This window comes from Myotis brandtii, unplaced genomic scaffold (genome assembly GCF_000412655.1).
Source record: "Myotis brandtii unplaced genomic scaffold, ASM41265v1 scaffold855, whole genome shotgun sequence".
In the NCBI taxonomy this organism is placed as follows: Eukaryota; Metazoa; Chordata; class Mammalia; order Chiroptera; family Vespertilionidae; genus Myotis; species Myotis brandtii.
Window position 1 is genome coordinate 337402 of NW_005371476.1, and position 17747 is coordinate 355148.

At 58.5% G+C, this 17747-nt stretch overlaps 1 protein-coding gene across 1 annotated transcript in view; it reads right to left on the reverse strand.

The window, feature by feature from the left end:
- Window positions 1-17747, reverse strand: part of HMCN2 (hemicentin 2) — a 139122-nt gene that overhangs the window by 34629 nt on the left and 86746 nt on the right. Inside the window, 16 exon segments of the mRNA XM_014532199.1 lie at window positions 1626-1757; window positions 2827-2908; window positions 3552-3754; window positions 4956-5069; window positions 5175-5336; window positions 6498-6594; window positions 7416-7603; window positions 8019-8132; window positions 9937-10155; window positions 11038-11185; window positions 11550-11692; window positions 12817-12930; window positions 13026-13199; window positions 14210-14401; window positions 16712-16798; window positions 17217-17330. Of these exon segments, the coding sequence (XP_014387685.1) occupies window positions 1626-1757; window positions 2827-2908; window positions 3552-3754; window positions 4956-5069; window positions 5175-5336; window positions 6498-6594; window positions 7416-7603; window positions 8019-8132; window positions 9937-10155; window positions 11038-11185; window positions 11550-11692; window positions 12817-12930; window positions 13026-13199; window positions 14210-14401; window positions 16712-16798; window positions 17217-17330 (2283 nt within the window).

The following is a 17747-nucleotide window of genomic DNA, read 5'->3' on the forward strand; positions in this document are numbered from 1 at the left end:
CGTCACCTGTGCGGACCCGCCACCCCAGGTGCTGCCCCTGGGCCCAGACACAAATGTCACGTGACTTCCTGAGCAGGTGTCCATACCCCCCACAAAGCTGGAAAGACCCCAGGAATCCTGGCGCCACTCACCGCTTCCTGTGTTCACAGGGACACTGAGGCCCAGGCAGAGGCAGGGCTCCTCCCATCCACCTCATGGCTTTCCTCAGCCTGGTCCTGGTTCTGTCTTACAGCCCCTCCCAACTGCCTCCCACCGGACAGTTCTTCCCAAGGGCCCCCACTTCCTTAGTGTCTGGGACTTGGTCCTCGTTCTTTTTAAAAAACATATGTTTATTGATTTCAGAGAGGAAAGGAGAGAGAGAGAGATAGAAATATCAGTGATGAGAGAGAATCATGGATCGGCTGCCTCCTGCGCGCCCCACACTGGGGATCGAGCCCGCAATCCGGGCCCGTGCCCTGACCAGGAATCAAACCGTGACTTCTTGGTTCATGGGTCAATGCTCAACACTGAGCCACACTGGCCAGGTGTTGGTCCTCTTTCTGTCACCGCTCAGGCCCACTTAACTCCCACCTTCCCTCCAGCTCCACCCGCCCCTCCCACTGAGCCAGGCTTCCGATCAAGGTGAACCAGCCGCTCACTGACCCTGAAACGGGCCAGCTGGGGGCTTCCCTGGGCCCCAGCTCAGGCGGCACACCCACCTCCAGCCTAAAAGGCCGCCTCTTCACTCTCTCCAGCTGCGTCTCTGCCCTGAGGCCTCTTCTAACTGTGCAAGCCCAGCCCTATCCGTCCTGCCCCAGATCATCTGTCCAGCCAGCCCTTCAGCACAAAATTGAGCAACTACTGCATGTCCGACTGTGAGCTTGGGAATGGAAGATGCACAAACAGTCCCTGTCCTCAAGGAGAGCTCAGGACATCAGAGACGGGACACAGGCACCATCCCGGGTGGAGCCAGGAGCAATCAGGCAGGCCTTCTGGAGGAGGTGTCTCAGCTGAGACACGAAGGTGAGTAAGAACCAGCCAGGCGACAGTGGAGGTGGGCAGGGGAGTCGGGGTGGGTGTTTCAGGGAGGAAACAGCGTTGCCAAGCGCTGGAGGTCAGAGAGAACAGGGCCCAGGCAATCCCGCGCCCAGGCGGAAACCCGAGGGAGGAAGATGCGCGCCGCACAAACATGCGTGCATGAATGCTCACAGCACGCGAGTCATCACAGCCAAAGGTGGCAACAACCCGGTCCACCAGCGGCCGCACGGATAGAGAAAACGGGACATGCCCACGCAATAGTCATTCATAAAAAGGATGGAGAACAGAAGTTAATTTCACTTAAAGAATGAAGAACTGACCCACACTGCAACACAAATGAACCTTGAACACACGACGCTGAGTGGAGGAAGCCAGTCACGAAAGGCCACACACTGTGTGGTTCCATTTGTGTGAAATGGACAGAAGAGGCAAACCCACAGACAGAAGCAGGAAGTGGCTGTCTACAGCTGGGGGAGGGGGGTGAGGGGCGGTCTGAGGGAAATGGGGAGCGAAGGGTAGTGGGTATGGGGTTTCCACCGGCTTTCACTGTCATTTCATTAAGTAAAGGAATACTTAGCACTAAAAAGATAAGAATCGGATGCACTCACCAACGGGCATTCTGTCCTTCAGCCAAGTGACCCTGGGGGCAGGGACCCCGGTCACATCACAGGTCAGCACCAGGGGGCTCCCAGCCACCTGGCTCACTGTCTCCGTCTTGGGGTTCTCAAACGTTGGGGGCACTGCAGGAGAAAGGCCAGATGCCCAGAGTCTTAAGGCTCTGCCCTCCCTCCCTTCCTCTCAGATGTTCGAGAAAGCCCTGCCCGTGGCCGGGAGTTGGTATTTTAGGCTTTGCCATTGATGGAGATGTGCGCTGGTTTATTCACAAGTGGAACCCGCAGCTGGCTGTTTCAAAACATCTACAGAGCAGAGTCCAGGAGGGGTCCGCTTAGCCCAAGGATGGTAAGTGCATGGCTCATGGCTCAGCAGTTCTAGCTTATGCCAGGACAGACATCACTAATCAATCCCTACACTCTCCTGCTCAGCCAGGAGGAAGTCACGTACCCCAGGCGGCCACCACCACTGGAACAGAGACGGCTGTGCTGAGGATGAAATGCCATTGCCCTCAGGGACCAGACATCGCCCCCCTGCCCACCATTCATCAAGGTAGCCATCAGGTGAAGGGGCGTGAGCTTTGAGCAGCAGGCATGGTATCAATAGTTTATAACAATGGTATTCAATATGGCTCACGGTTGGATCTTCCCACTGCTCCCCTGGTGGGGACGCTACTGCTTGGCTATTTGCGGCCAATAGCTGGTGTCTGCCCAACCTGTCTTCTCCATCTTGCACAGCAATTGTAGTGAGCACATGGTTGCTCAAGTGGAAACTACATTTCCCAGCCTCCCTTGCAGCCTGCTGTGGCCAGCTGCCTAAGTTCTCACCAAATGGAATGCAAGCAGAGGGAACAATTCTACTTCTGCTCTTTTCTGCTTCCTGTGGGCTAGGACAAGATACACTGTGTCCCAATTTCAACCACATGGACAGGGATAACTCCCTAGGGACAGGAGAGCAACAAGATGGAAGGATCCTGGGCCTCTAAATTTCCACATGGAACCCAGCTACCCCACTCACGTCTGGGTTTATAGATGAGAGAGGTAAGCCCTATTCTGATCCTGCTCTTTCCAATTCCAGATCCTGTTCCCTCAACACTGGGCAGCCCCACCTCTTTCCAGCTGCTGCCCTTCCCATCCTCAGCAGCCTGTGTGTTGCTAAGGATTCCATGAAATCGCTCGCAGACGGGTCCCAGCTTACCCTGGACCGTGAGGACGAACGTCCGCATGGCCTCTCCAGCCGTGTTGTTGACCTTACAGCTGTACACACCTTTATCTGACACCTGGGACGGAGAGCACACAGTGTGCATGGGGCTGGGTTCCTACGGCTCCCCCAAAACATCCAGGTCCCAGGACCTGCCAGAGCAGGGACTCCCCAGATATGCTGGTCCTGCTTGGGAAGTCAAGGGGAGACCTGACCCTCTGACCTTCCCAAGAGCCTCAAGAAGCAAGAGGGCCCCTGTAAGGTGAAAGACGGGCTCCAGACCCCCACCCCCTCCCGGGCCTGCGTGCAAAGGCCCCCTCGCTGTGGGATGGGGCTGAGCAGGAGGGAGGAGCCCAGGATGTATTTCCAGAGGAGCAGCCAACACCCAACAAACACTGTGACTGTCTAATCCACACCAGAGGGGGTGAGCAGAACTGACTCCCAGGAAGTTAGAACGTGAAGGGCCTGGAAAAAGCTTCCAGATCCTGGGGAAACTGAGGCAGGCGGCGGAGAAGGGACCTGCTCAAGGTCATTCTGCGAGTCCATGTGGAGCCCTGCACTCTTCCCACTCTCCAGCCCCGGAGGCTGCCAATCAACTTGGTTTGGGGTCTTGCAGGCTGAGGAGGCAGCAGCCCCCACGTCCTGCCACCCAGCCACCTGCCAGGACCAGGAGGTGGCACTGTATGGCCGCCCACGGCTGCCCATACCCCCGGGTCGCTCACCTGGGTGTCCAGGATCGCCAGCTTCTGCCCACCCTGCAGAGTCTGGGTCCGCGGCGCCAGGACCAGGGGCTGCCCATCTTTGTACCAGGTCACAGCTGGCTCAGGGAGCGAGTCTGTCTCACAGCTCAGAACGGCCTTGTCCCCTGCCCTCACCGGGAACCCATCCTGGGGGCCGCTGAGAGCCTGCCTGAAGGTGGGGGGAACTGGGCCAGGGGACAAGCAGAGTAAGTGACGCACCTCCCCCGTGTCCTCCCCAGCCCCGGCCACCATAACAGTCTATGGAAGCCCACAAGGGCCACACGGTGGACCCCACCCCAGGGAGGGCTCAGACCCAGGGAGTCAGGAAGAGAACCAGGCAGCATGCCAATGACCTGCTGGGTGACCTGGGAAAAGCGCATGCCCTCTCTGGGCCTCAGCCTCCTGGGCCCTGTCCCACACAGGGCGGGCCCCCCTGTGTTAGAGCCCCTCTGGGTCCCCACAGCCTGTCCCTCCAGCAAACCAAGGCAGAAGCCCCACTGCCAGCTGTGAGCCCCCGGGGCCTGGCAGTGTCTGTCACATGGCAGGTGAACACACAAATGGATGAACCAGCCCCGGGCCTGGGAAGAACCTTCCAGTGAGTCCTGCTCAGGACATCTTGGGCCAGCTTTTCCCCCAGAGGATCCTGTAGACCAGGAGCCCTGAGACAGGCTCCCTGCCAAGAACCCCGTGGTCGGTCAGGCGTGGGAAGGGCCCTCCCCTCAAGGTCAGAGCTCACTGCGCCAGGCCCGGGGCTAAGCGCTCACTTCCCATCCCATCGGTTAGTCCCGTGGTCGGTAAACTGCGGCTCGCGAGCCACATGTGGCTCTTTGGCCCCTTGAGTGTGGCTCTTCCACAAAATACCATGTGCAGGGGCGAACGTACAGTGCGATTGAAACTTCGTGGCCCATGTGCAGAAGTCGGTATTTTGTGGAAGAGCCACACTCAAGGGGCCAAAGAGCCGCATGTGGCTCTCGAGCCGCAGTTTGCCGAGCTGCAGTTGACCGACCACTGGGTTGGTCCTTATACCAACTGGCACCTACAGATGAGAGTTAAGGCTCAGAAAGCGGGCATGACTTGCCCAAGGTCACTGAGTAAGTGCACAGCTGAGTTTCAGACTCAAGTGCGTCCAGTCTGCAGACCCCGACCCAAACCCACCAAGTCTGCAGCTGGAACCGTCGGCTGCAGGAGGTTCGGCACCCCAGCTCGCGTCCAGTCTGCAGACCCCGACCCGAACCCCCAAGTCTGCAGCTGGACACCGTCGCTGCAGGAGGTTCGGCACCCCCAGGCTCCCGGGGTTCTCCCCCGGCTGTGCTGCCTGAGGGGTGTGGGCGGAGGGCTGACTGAAGGAGCCGGGAGGGTGCAGGTGGGGGGACAGACAGGACGTACCCAGCACGCTGAGCCGCACCAGCTTCTGGTCTCGGCCGGCGGCATTGAGGGCCTCGCACATGTATGTCCCGGAGTCTGCCGGCTGCGCCCGGGCCAGCTGCAGCGTGTGGGTGCCTGCCGGAGGGGGTGGGGTGTCAGCCCCTCGCACCAGCAACTGGCTGCCCCCAGACTCCCAGCCTGGTGCCCACAGAGCTGGACCCCAAGCCTCAGTTTACCCACCAGGCAGGAGGAAGACGTCTTCTCCCAGGGAGAGGGCCTGGCCGTCCTTGTACCACGTGACCTCGGGGCTCGGGTGAGCACGGACGTCACAGGGGAGGGACACGCTGCTGTTGAGGATGGCGGTGACCTGCTCTGAGTCCAGGCCTGTGATGTGTGGTGGGACTGTCCCCGTGGCCACCGGATAAAGAAAGACACTTGAGGATGCACCCGGCGGGGGAGCGGAGAGCGACAGCGGCAGCACAGGACTCAGCTCCCGGCCTCAGCTGGCCGCGCTGTCGAGCAACGCTGTGCAGCTGCCTGTTCACCACCACCGCTCACAGATGGGAGCACGGGGCGTGGGAACCAGAGAGGGACAGTCACTTTCCCGTGGCCACTCAGCTGGCCAGTGCCAGAGCCAAATATCAATTCAGGTTTGAGTCCTAGACCTTGAGTGCTCAACGCTGTCACCCCTCTGTTCCCGAGGCCACAGCTGGAGGCCGAGCGCACAGCCACGGAGGGGTATGCGTCACAAGAATGTGGCGGTCAAGAGGGCCAGCTCCGGGGCGGTGACCCCCACTGGGTGACCTCTCCGTCTCTGCAGCTGTGGGGTTGGGCCAGTGGTCAGCAAACTGCGGCCCCTTGAGTGTGGCTCTTCCACAAAATACCACGTGAGGGCACGCACGTACAGTGCGACTGAAACTTTGTGGCCACACTAAAGGTGCCAAAGAGCCGCATGTGGCTCGGGAGCCGCAGTCTGCCGACCACTGGGTTAGGCTCACCCAGGGGCGGGCAAACTTTTTGACTCGAGGGCCACAATGGGTTCTTAAACTGGACCGGAGGGCCGGAACAAAAGCATGGATGGAGTGTTTGTGTGAACTAATATAAATTCAAAGTAAACATCATTACATAAAAGGGTACGGTCTTTTTTGTTTTTAGTTTTATTCATTTCAAACGGGCCGGATCCGGCCCGCGGGCCGTAGTTTGCCCACGGCTGGGCTAACCTCTGAGCTCTGCGGGAAGGAGTGAGCCCCAGGCCAGGTACACAGTAAGTGCTTAATCATGGTGCCGTAAGGCCAGAAGAGCCGCTCCCCGATCACCTCCAAAGTGGCTTAGGATCATCTGGGGATGGCCCTGGGCGATCGGGGTCCCCCAGATCCTCTCTGTCCTGGGATGTGGCTGGTGCCAGGCCAGGATGACTAACCTCTGGGTGCAGCCTCGGGGCCTGGGACACAGGAAGCATGAGGTGGTGCCCTCAGGGAGGGACTAGGTGCTGTGCCTGCCACGGAGCACCAGCCCCTCCTCAGCTGGGGAGCCCCAGGGGGCCGCCTGCCCTGCCCAGCTCACCTTGCACCCTAAGTGTGAAGAGCTTCTCCACGGAGCCCGCCGGGTTCTCGGCCACACACATGTAGCTGGCAACGTCGGCCACCTCTGCCGTGGAAACCTGTGGGTGCAGAGAGAGGGCGCCTGGTGGCTGTGGTCCCCCTTCCCGGGAACCACTGGGAGGGACCCCCTCACCACACCAGGCACGGCGGGCGCCAGGAGGAGCCCCGCAGAAGGCCACCTGTCTACATGGAGCGGTGTGTAGGGGCTCCACTGATGGGCACGCACACCCCACGTCCATCCGGGGCAGTGGTTCTCAACCTTCTGGCCCTTTAAATACAGTTCCTCATGTTGTGACCCAACCATAAAGTTAGTTTCGTTGCTACTTCAAAACTGTCATGTTGCTACTGTTATGAATCGTCATGTAAATATCTGATATGCAGGATGGTCTTAGGCGACCCCTGTGAAAGGGTCGTTCGGCCGCCAAAGGGGTCGCGACCCACAGGTTGAGAACCGGTGGTCTAGGGCTTTCTGTGACACTCAGGAGGGGATTGTGAGGTTGGGCTGGGTGACCCCCTATAGCAAACGCGATGGTCTCCCCCCAGTCCGGAGGAGGCTGCCCTCTGCTGTGTTGAGCTGCAGGGGTCCCGGGCAGCTGTGTCTAGAAACTGGGTGGCCAAGGGTGCTGCCCAGGGCCCTGAGCCGCGCTGGCTGTAGGTGTGACATCAGAATTCCCAGGCGCTACGCTCGCCCGTGCCTGCCCGCGAGGCACATGGTGGCGGTGGACACGCATCACTGGGGGGTTGGATGAAGCCCGGGAGCTCCCGCAGGCTCTCGGGCAGGGACCTCATTTGGCTCAGATAACGGCAGCTCCTGGTCCCAGGCCAGCACCCCTGAGCCTCGACAGCTGCTGCCTTTAGCCACGGCGGGGGACGCCCTGACCTGCAAGACTTGCCCGTCCTCCAGGACCTGCAGCCGTGGGCTCGGGGAGAAGGGCAGCCCGTTCTGCAGCCACGAGATGGTGGGCATGGGGTTGCCCAGGGCTGGACACTGTAGGCTGACAGTGCTGCTGGCATTGACGGTCACCTCCTCCACCAGCTCCTCCGTGTCCCCCGGGATCACAGGTGGGGCTGGGTGGGGGAGAGGAGGGTGAGGAGCAGGCAGCCTCCCTGGGAAAGGTCCCTGTGGCAGGGGGGGCGGGGGGTAGGCATGGAGGTGAGAGCAGCGCTTGGTGCCAGGCATTGGCTGGGGCTCCTTGTGCCCCACTCCCCAAGCCCTCCCAGGCCCTGGTGCAGCTAAGGAATCTGGGGCACAGAGAGGGCTGTGAACTAACTGCTCAAGGTCACACAGCTAGGAAGCAGCTCACTTGGAGTTTGAACCCAGTCCTGTCTGGTTTCAGAGCCCAAGCTCGCAACCCCTACATTATCAACCTCCGAGTTCTGCCAGACCATGTCCCCACTGTGACTCCTGGGTGGTGGGGGGGGGGGGGGCTCACGGAGCCTGCAACGTGACACCCCCCTCCCACCCCCAAGGCCGGCCACTCACTCAGCACCATCAGCTCGTAGTGCAGCCAGTCCTCGCCCACCTCGTTGGAGGCCTTGCACGAGTACCTCCCAGCATCCTCCGCGCGCACCAGGGGGATCTGCAGGACCCGGCCTCCTGTGGGGAGAGGGATGGGGGGGAGGGGGGACAGAGGCTTGGGGGACCTGGGACACATCACCCCCGCAACCCCCATCTGTGAAATGGAGAGCATCTGCCCGCTCCGCCCAGCTCTCGGGGCCGGGGCACCAGGCCTGGCCGCACCTCCCTGCTCTCTGACTCGGTACTGTAAACACTCCCATCTCACAGATGGAAAAACTGAGGCTTCCCAAGAGCAGCCCGCAGTGCTGAGCCCAGCTCCTTGATGAGGGAAGCTGGGAAGGGCCAGAGAGCTGGGAGAGGCTCTTGGGAGGCAAAGAGGCAGCTGCGGGCTATGGTGGTTGGGGGTGGATGTTGCTAGCAGCTGTCATCTGAGACCCTCTGTGATCCAGAGCCTGCCAGGGCCAGACCCTGGCATCTCTGGGGGCTGGAGCTGGTCTCTAGCAGGGGCCGAGTGAGGGTCACTGTGTGCTCACATTCTCGGTCAGGGGCTCGCTGGCCCAGGCTGGGTGTGTGTGTGTGGGGGGTTGTGACCAGGGTTGGAACTAGGGGCTCATTACATGCAGAGCCAGGGGACAGCGGTCATGATTAAGGAGGGAGGGAGGGGCCACTGTCAGGGTCATTTATGTGTGAGGTTAATCTATGTGCTCGGGATTGGGAGTCAGTGGCCAGGGTCAGAGTTCAATGGTGGGGCTGAAGGTTTACGGCGAGGACAGAGGGCCGGGGGCTGTGGCCAGGGGGCAGCATGTGACTGAGGTCTCTGTGTACCCAGGATTGGGGCCAGTGTCCCGGTCCGAGAGGAGGCGAGGGGGTCAATCCAGGGGTTCTGACAGGAGCAAACAGCTGTCAGCAAGCGCTGCCCCTCTCGGATCTCTGAGGCCACCTTCTTTTGCAAGAGCCAAAGTACAAGCCCTGGGGTGACCCTGCTCAGCAGCACCCCGTGCCCCACCTCACCTCCCTCGCCCCCGCCCTCACCGGCCCCAGCACTGCCCACGCCTGGCAGGACCTGGGGCCAATCCTGAGCCGGGAGACCACCGAATCCCCCCTGAGACACACAGGGCTCTGTGCCTGGAACGTCTCCCAGGTCTGCTCTAGCCCAGGGAGCTCGGCCAGCCGCCAGGGAAGCCGGGCGTTTGGAGCCTTTTAATTCAAAATCCTCCACAGAAAAAAAACTATTCTAAATAAAAGGGTTGTTTTTTAAAAAAACTAAATCACCTTAAATAAACATATAAAGCAGTAAAAAGGAAGCAAAGGTCACAAGGGCCCGAGTTTGGCCCCGGTGTGGCCCTCAGCCCAGTGGGAGGTTCTTCCGCTGTTGGGATGATCACGAGATGCCAATAAAGCAGCGGCTCCTGCCCAGCTGGTGCCGCTCAGGGGTTGAGCATGGACCTATGAACCAGGAGGTCACGGTTCGATGCCCGGTCAGGGCACAGGCCCGGGTTGTGGGCTCGATCCTCACTAGGGCAGGAGGCAGATCAATGATTCTCTCTCGTCATTGATGTTTCTGTCTCTCCCTCTCTCTTCCTCTCTGAAATCAATTAGAAGAAAAAAAAAGAAGCAGCGGCTCCCTCTAAGAAAGACGCCGGCTTCAGTGGTTTATTTCTGGACATCGCAGATCTCGAAGCCCAGAGAACTTCCAGCGCCGGATTACAGAGGCGGCGAAGGCCCAGCCTGTCAAAGGCCCTGCCCGAGGCCACACAGCAAGCAGCACGCAGGGGCGCTCAGAGGACCCGCAGAGGGCAGCTGAGGGGACCAGCTCCGATGCGGGTGTGACCCCGGTCCCTGCCTGCAAATGCCCCGACTTCTCCGCGCAGCCCCGGCCTACCTTGCAGGACAGACACCCCGTCTGTGGCCGAGAGGGGCTGGTCCTCCCTGTACCAGGTGAGCTCCGGGGGCGGGACCGCGTTGGTGTCGCAGTACAGGTATGCGGGGTTGTTCTCCACGACCTCCCGGTATTCCGTCACCCCGCCCCGGGCCTCCTCCTCCCGGGACAGGATTTCGAAGGTTGCACTGGCATCACCCACCTTCTGGAACATGGGGGGCACTGGGGAGGGGTGACAAAGGCATTACGACACACAGCGTGGGATGGAGAGGGACCTCTGCTCAAAGGACCCCGTCCTAGCCTCTTCCGGGAGTGGACATTGCACTGTTTGAGCCAATCCCGTAGGTCAAGGCGTTTTTAAAATTCACTCATCCCTTCAACTAGTGGTTTTTTTTGTTTTTTTTTTGCAATGAGTGTTTATTGAGCAATGACTATGCTGAGCACTGGAATGAGGCTCCTGCCCACCACAGCTCATGTCTAATGGACGCCAGACTTCTGACAAGGTGGTTTTTTTTCAAGGGAGGGAGCCAGATCCTGAGCTTTAGCCAGCCTGTTTACTGGAGCCCAGAGGATAAAATCATGGGCTTTTAGAACTGAGGCGCCCCTCAAGGCCACCCCACTCAGCCACCCACATGTTACAAAGGCAAAACTAAGGCCTAGGGGGCAGTGATGTTCCCAGGTCACCAAGTCAGTGAATGGACGAGCCCAGGCCAGGCTCTGGGGGCCAGACATGCCAGACGGTGGTGAGAAAGGGGACGGGCCGCCCGGCTGGTGTTGCTCAATGGTTAGTATCGGCCTATGAACCAGGAGGTCACAGTTCGATTCCCGGTCAGGGCACATGCCCGGGTTGTGGGCTCGGTCCCCAGTAGGGGATGTGCAGGGGGCAGCTAATCAATGATTCTCTCTCATCATTAATGTTTCTATCTTTCTTTTCTCACCCTTTCTCTCTGAAATCAACAAAAATATATTAAAAAGGGGAGGAGGGCAGGCAGCCGGGACAGAGCCCTCCTGCCAGCGACTCTGAAGCAGACACCCCCGCCTCCAGCCCTGCCGCCCAGTCCCACGGTCCCCTGCCCCCACCAGGCCCTGCGGGCCCCCACGCACCCTGGATGAGCACGCTGAAGTCCTGGTCGTCCTCGCCGGCTACGTTGCTGGCCACGCACAGGTACCGCCCTGAATCTGAGACCTGCGTGGGCTGGATCTGCAGGCGCCCTTCACCCAGGACGCGGAGCCGCTCGTGGGGGGCCACGGGCTGGGGGGAGGGAAGAGGCGGAACGGGGATCACAAATGGGGGGAAGCACCCGGACAAGTATACGTAGATTCCAACAAGGTTTTAAACACCCGACAAAATGGGAGGACACCCTGAAAACTCGGTAAAACCAAACCCGGATGACAACAATCGGAAGGGAATTAAATGGGTGAATATAAAGTTTAATGTTTATGAGACCTGTTCCCTTTTAAAGGAGTAGGATTTCCTATTAACATGTAAAGAGCGAGGCAGGGCCCAGCCCAGCTCTGGGGCCAGGTGCTTTGCCTGTCTCTACTGGAAGGTTCCGAGCAGGGCCCGGGGGACCCAGAGGAGAGCACCTGAGGCTGCCCCGGGGGGCCCAGCTCACCCGTCCATCCTTGTACCAGCTGATGGCAGGCGGGGGCGCCGCCCAGCACTCACACTCCAGGGTCAGGGTACTGTTGACCTTGGTCTTCACTTCCTTCACACCGACCTCTCCCATGGAGTCGTCTTTGGAGATGGAAGGGGGGACTGCAAATCACAAGGGGAGTCTGAGGAGCCGGCCTGGGGAGGGGGCGCTGAGCCTGTGCTCACCCTGGGCCCAGGAATGGGGGCTGGCTCCAGACAGTGGAGGAACAGCGGCCTGGAGATGGATCCACTCCTGGGGCCATTAGCCTAGGGCAGGGGTGGGGAACGTCCGTCCAGCGGGCCGGGCCGTGAAATCATTTGGCCTGGCCCTGCCCATCTGGGGGCTTAGATGTGTCAGATGGTGGTGAGAAAGGGCACAGGCAGTCGGGACAGAGCCCTCCTGCCAGGCTCGAAATTCAATCAATCTAGGAGCGTTAGGTGGCCAACGGGGGGAAGTAGAGGACATACGTAATACTTTCAACAATAAAGAATTATTAAAGTAAAAAAAATCTAGGAGCTTTCTTCATAGCAACATAAGTTTATATTAAGTGAATTATATTAAGCAAATGATGTTATAAATATCCACATGGCCATTGGCACGCTAGCCGGTTTGGCTCAGTGGATAGAGCATCAGCCTGCAGACGGAAGGGTCCCGGGTTCAATTCCGGTCAAAGGCACATGCCTGGGTTGTGGGCTCGATCCCCAGGAGGAGGCGTGCAGGAGGCAGCCCATCAGTGATTCTCTCTCATCATTGATGTTTCTCTCTCTCTCTCCCCCTTCCTCTCTGAAATCAATAAAAATATATTAAAACACCACAACCACCAAAAACAAAACATAAAACCAACACATGGCGCTTGGCAGATAAAAGGTCCCCTACCACTGCCTTAAAGGCAAGACCGTCAGCGATGGTTACCGGACAGGGCAGGTCGGAGGCAGGGGAATTCCTGGGGTGACATCTGGGGGCCCCAGATCTCAAGTTGTGGAGGCTCTGACTGCATCACGGCAGAGAGAAGCCAGAACTGGAGCGGGTGTGGGCATCCACGTGGCCCAAGTCCTAGCTCACCATCCCCCCTCTGAGCGTCCTGGGCCCTAAAATGGGGAATGACCCAGCCGGCCTGCTGCCTGGCGACTATCAGAGCAGACAAGCCCACGAAGGCGTCGGGGGTGTCAGGAATGGCCCCGGCGCCGGGGTCCCAGGGCTCCGAGCCACCTCCTGCTCCCACCAGTGCCCGGGGGTCTCGACTCACTGAGGACTTCCACGTGGTAGTTCTTCACGGCCTCCCCAAGCTCGTTGGTGACCACGCAGGTGTACTGGCCTGCGTCTTCCTTCTGGGCATTCAAGATCTGCAGCCCGTGGGTACCTGCTTGCGGAGCAGCGGCCAGGGGCACCTCAGGCCTGAGCTGGGCTTCACCAGCCCCGCCCTCTGACCCCTCGCTCCTCCCCCCAGGGCATCACCTGGGAGCAGCTGGATGTTGTTTGAGGCCTCAAATGGGGACCCGTCCTTCATCCAGGTGATGGTGGGGGTGGGGAAGGCCAGCGTCTCACAGATCAGAGAAATGGGGTTGTTGATGGTCACGGTCACCTCCTCGTCTGCACCGTCCTCGGTCACCCCCAGGATGGAGGGAGCCACTGTGATGGGAGGCCACGGGGGTGCTCGTGAACAGAGAGGCCGACCCTGGGCGCAAGGACCCAGGAAAGCCTCAGACCCGCGGTGCTCAGCCACCGTGCTGCTATTTGCATTGCGCAGGGGAAACTGAGGCTCGGTGGAGCCCAGGCCGGTGCGGCCAGACTTGAATTCAGGCCTCGGTGACCCAGGTCCCCAGCCCTCCACCACCGAGCAGTACCATAGGCCAGTGGTCGGCAAACTGCGGCCCCTTGAGTGTGGCTCTTCCGCAAAATACCACGTTCGGGCGCACACACATGGTGCGATTGAAACTTTGTGGCCACACTCAAGGGGCCAAAGAGCCGCATGTGGCTCGCGAGCCACAGTTTGCTGACCACTGCCATAGGGGAAGCTGGACAATTTCTGCCTCAACTTCCCCCACAGCCTCTTAGCATCCAGGGTATTTACTAATTTAACCAGAGTCTCCGCAATTCTGTTTGTTTCCAATCTGTGCCACTCCCGGAGTGGAGGGTGGGGCGGGAGGTGGAGTGATGGTCCCTGCTGAGTAGACGCTCTCTGTTGTCACTGACCCTAAAATGTCCTCTTTCAGGCCCTGCAGGGACCATCCATTTTGCCACCAGCGCTTTTAGAAATGGATTTTACGAGACTAGCCCGTGCCCCTCTTGTTTTCGAAACCCCGTTTCTCCAGCCCAACAAAACAGCTGGTGCTGCATTGCCCTCGCCCTCGCCCTCGCCCTCGGGGCGGACGGCCTGGAGGGAGCCTTGTCCTCTCTCTCAGCCACAGAGCTCCATCAGTGACATGGGGACAGGCGCGCTGCCCCCTCCTGGGTTGCTGTGGAGATCCAGCCAGGAAGGCCTGTGCGTATGCCTGGCCTCTAAGGGTTCAACCACTAGAGCCGCTGTTGTTGTTGTTTGTTGTTGAACATGGAGGGCTTTGTGGGAAGCTGCCTGTCAGGTCACCTTGGTTCTGCCTCCTGCCAGCACCTGGAATGGCCAGCAGAAGCCCAGCACTCACCCAGGACGCTCAGCTGGACATGCTTGGTCCTCTCCCCCGCGGCGTTGGCTGCAATGCAGGAGTAGTGGCCGGCACTGGACAGGTTGGCCTGGAGGACCTGCAGAAGGGCTCCGTCTGGAGAGATGTGCTGGGTGTCTCCACCAGCCAGGGGCCGGCCGTCTTTGAACCACGTGACCCTGGGCTGTGGGTGGCCTGTGTGGGCAGGAGAGAGGCAGGTAAGACAGTTCAGCAGGATTGGACCAGGTTGGAGCAGAGGTCGCTGCAGGAAGCGGGTGGTGGGGAACATGGGTTTTCCATCTCAGTCCAGAGGCCCAGGCAGCAGGGCAAGACGCAGAAGCAGCCACCACAGGCCTGGGCCTTTTCCTTACTGAGGAGTGGACAGAGACGGCTGGTACGGACAGAAGAAAGACAAGATATTCCTTCCATCCATCCATCCATTCATCCATCTAAACATACATATATACATACATGCATACATACACCTATCCATCCACCAATTTGTCCACCTATCCACCTCCCCATCCATCCATCCATCCATCCATCCATCCATCCATCCATCCACCCATCCACCCATCTACGGCCGTCTTTGAACCACGTGACCCTGGGCTGTGGGTGGCCTGTGTGGGCAGGAGAGAGGCAGGTAAGACAGTTCAGCAGGATTGGACCAGGTTGGAGCAGAGGTCGCTGCAGGAAGGGGGTGGTGGGGGACATGGGTTTTCCTTCTCAGTCCAGAGGCCCAGGCAGCAGGGCAAGACACAGAAGCAGCCACCACGGGCCTGGGCCTTTTCCTAAGGGGTTTGATTGCCTTTTCCTTACTGAGGAGTGGACAGAGACGGCTGGTACGGACAGAAGAAAGACAAGATATTCCTTCCATCCATCCATTCATCCATCTATACATACACACATACACCTATCCATCCATCCATCCACCCACCCACCCATCCACCTATCCATCCATCCATCCATCTAAACATACATATATACATACATACATACACCTATCCATCCACCAATTTGTCCACCTATCCACCTCCCCATCCATCCATCCATCCATCCATCCACCCACCCACCCATCCACCTATCCATCCATCCATCCATCTAAACATACATATATACATACATACATACACCTATCCATCCACCAATTTGTCCACCTATCCACCTCCCCATCCATCCATCCATCCATCCATCCACCCACCCACCCATCCACCTATCCATCCATCCATCCATCTAAACATACATATATACATACATACATACACCTATCCATCCACCAATTTGTCCACCTATCCACCTCCCCATCCATCCATCCATCCATCCATCCACCCACCCACCCATCCACCTATCCATCCATCCATCCATCTAAACATACATATATACATACATACATACACCTATCCATCCACCAATTTGTCCACCTATCCACCTCCCCATCCATCCATCCATCCATCCATCCACCCACCCACCCATCCACCTATCCATCCATCCATCCATCTAAACATACATATATACATACATACATACACCTATCCATCCACCAATTTGTCCACCTATCCACCTCCCCATCCATCCATCCATCCATCCATCCACCCACCCACCCATCCACCTATCCATCCATCCATCCATCTAAACATACATATATACATACATACATACACCTATCCATCCACCAATTTGTCCACCTATCCACCTCCCCATCCATCCATCCATCCATCCATCCACCCACCCACCCATCCACCTATCCATCCATCCATCCATCTAAACATACATATATACATACATACATACACCTATCCATCCACCAATTTGTCCACCTATCCACCTCCCCATCCATCCATCCATCCATCCATCCACCCACCCACCCATCCACCTATCCATCCATCCATCCATCTAAACATACATATATACATACATACATACACCTATCCATCCACCAATTTGTCCACCTATCCACCTCCCCATCCATCCATCCATCCATCCATCCACCCACCCACCCACCTATCCATCCATCCATCCATCCATCCATCCACCCACCCATCCACTTATCCATCCATCCACCCACTCATCCATCTAAACATACATATATACATACATGCATACATACACCTATCCATCCACCAATTTATCCACCTATCCACCTCCCCATCCATCTATCCATCCATCCACCCACTATCCATTTATCCATCTAAACATACATATATACATCCATCCATCCATCCATCCATCCACCCACCCACCTATCCATCCATCCATCCATCCCAGCTCAAAAGCATAACTAAGGCACTGGGGGAACCATGGTGACAAGGTAAACTGTGGTTCCTCAAGGAGCTCAGAGCCCAGCTGGGGTACACAGGTGTCACAAGGCCACCATGGATCAGTGTGATCAGTGCTGGGATGGGGAGCAGAGGGCCGGGATAGGCAGGCAAGATCCCCAGTACCCCCTTTTCAAAGCTGCCTTCTCACCTTTCTCCCAGCCCGCCGTGTGGCCGTGTGTGGCCTTACCTGTGGCGTTGCACGTCAGGTTGGCTGTCTGTCCCTCGGGGATCTTGACCACCTCCTCCAGGTCCTCGTTCTCGATACTGGGAGGAACTGGGAGAGCAGGGAGACAGCCGGTCACTGACTGGAGCTGGCTCGCTCGGGCTGAACCCCAGAGCAGAAAGCCTAGAGCATCTCTCTTCTGGCTCCTGGTTTCCCCGTCCCCTCGTGCCTGCTTCCACAGGGCCGAGGGAGGACCAGTGCCCTGGGAGAAGGCTCTGATCAGGGCAAGGTGGCGTTAGAAATATTTTCTCCTTTCCACGTTGGATGATAGTAGTCCCTGCTGCTTCTAGAAAGTTCCATGATGGCCTCAGAGTAGGAACTGCTCATGAGGAAACAAGCCTTGGCCTCTCCCTCCTTCCTGAGTGGACCTCCTACTACAGCAAGAGCTCTGGGTCCTGGACCGAACCCCGTAAGCTCCCCAGCCGGAGGAAAAGGACTCGTGGGCTACGCACACGGGGCTGTGACATACCCAGGACCTCCACGCTGAAGTTCCTCCGCACCTCCCCAGCCTCGTTGCTGGCCAGGCAGGAGTAGAGGCCTCTGTCTCGCTCCTGGGTCCGGGTCACCTTCAGCATCCAGCCACCTGGGGAGGGAGGAGAGAGGGCTCCAAGTGCGGCTGTGAGCTGAGCCCAGGCTGACCACCAGGAAGAGGAGCGTGCCAGGTGTCTCCATCAGATGTGTCTGCCTACCCCAGTGTCCCATTCCTCAGGTGGGAAAACTGAGGCCCAGGAGGGTGAACAGATGGGTGGAGCCCCCTGGACATTAGACATGCGCAGGGTAAGCCCGAGGCCCCGTTTAAGAAGAAGGATCTGTCACCTGGCTCCCCCCACTTCTGGAGACTGACCACGGCTAAAAGGACAGCCATGGGCCTGGCCCAGGCCAGACCGCCCTGCTACGCTGATGGACCCTGGAAAAGGCTGCCTTCTCCCAAGACCAGCCCAGGGAAGGCACATGCCCGGGACACGTGAACACAGCTGCTCCTATACCCAGGGCAGACATC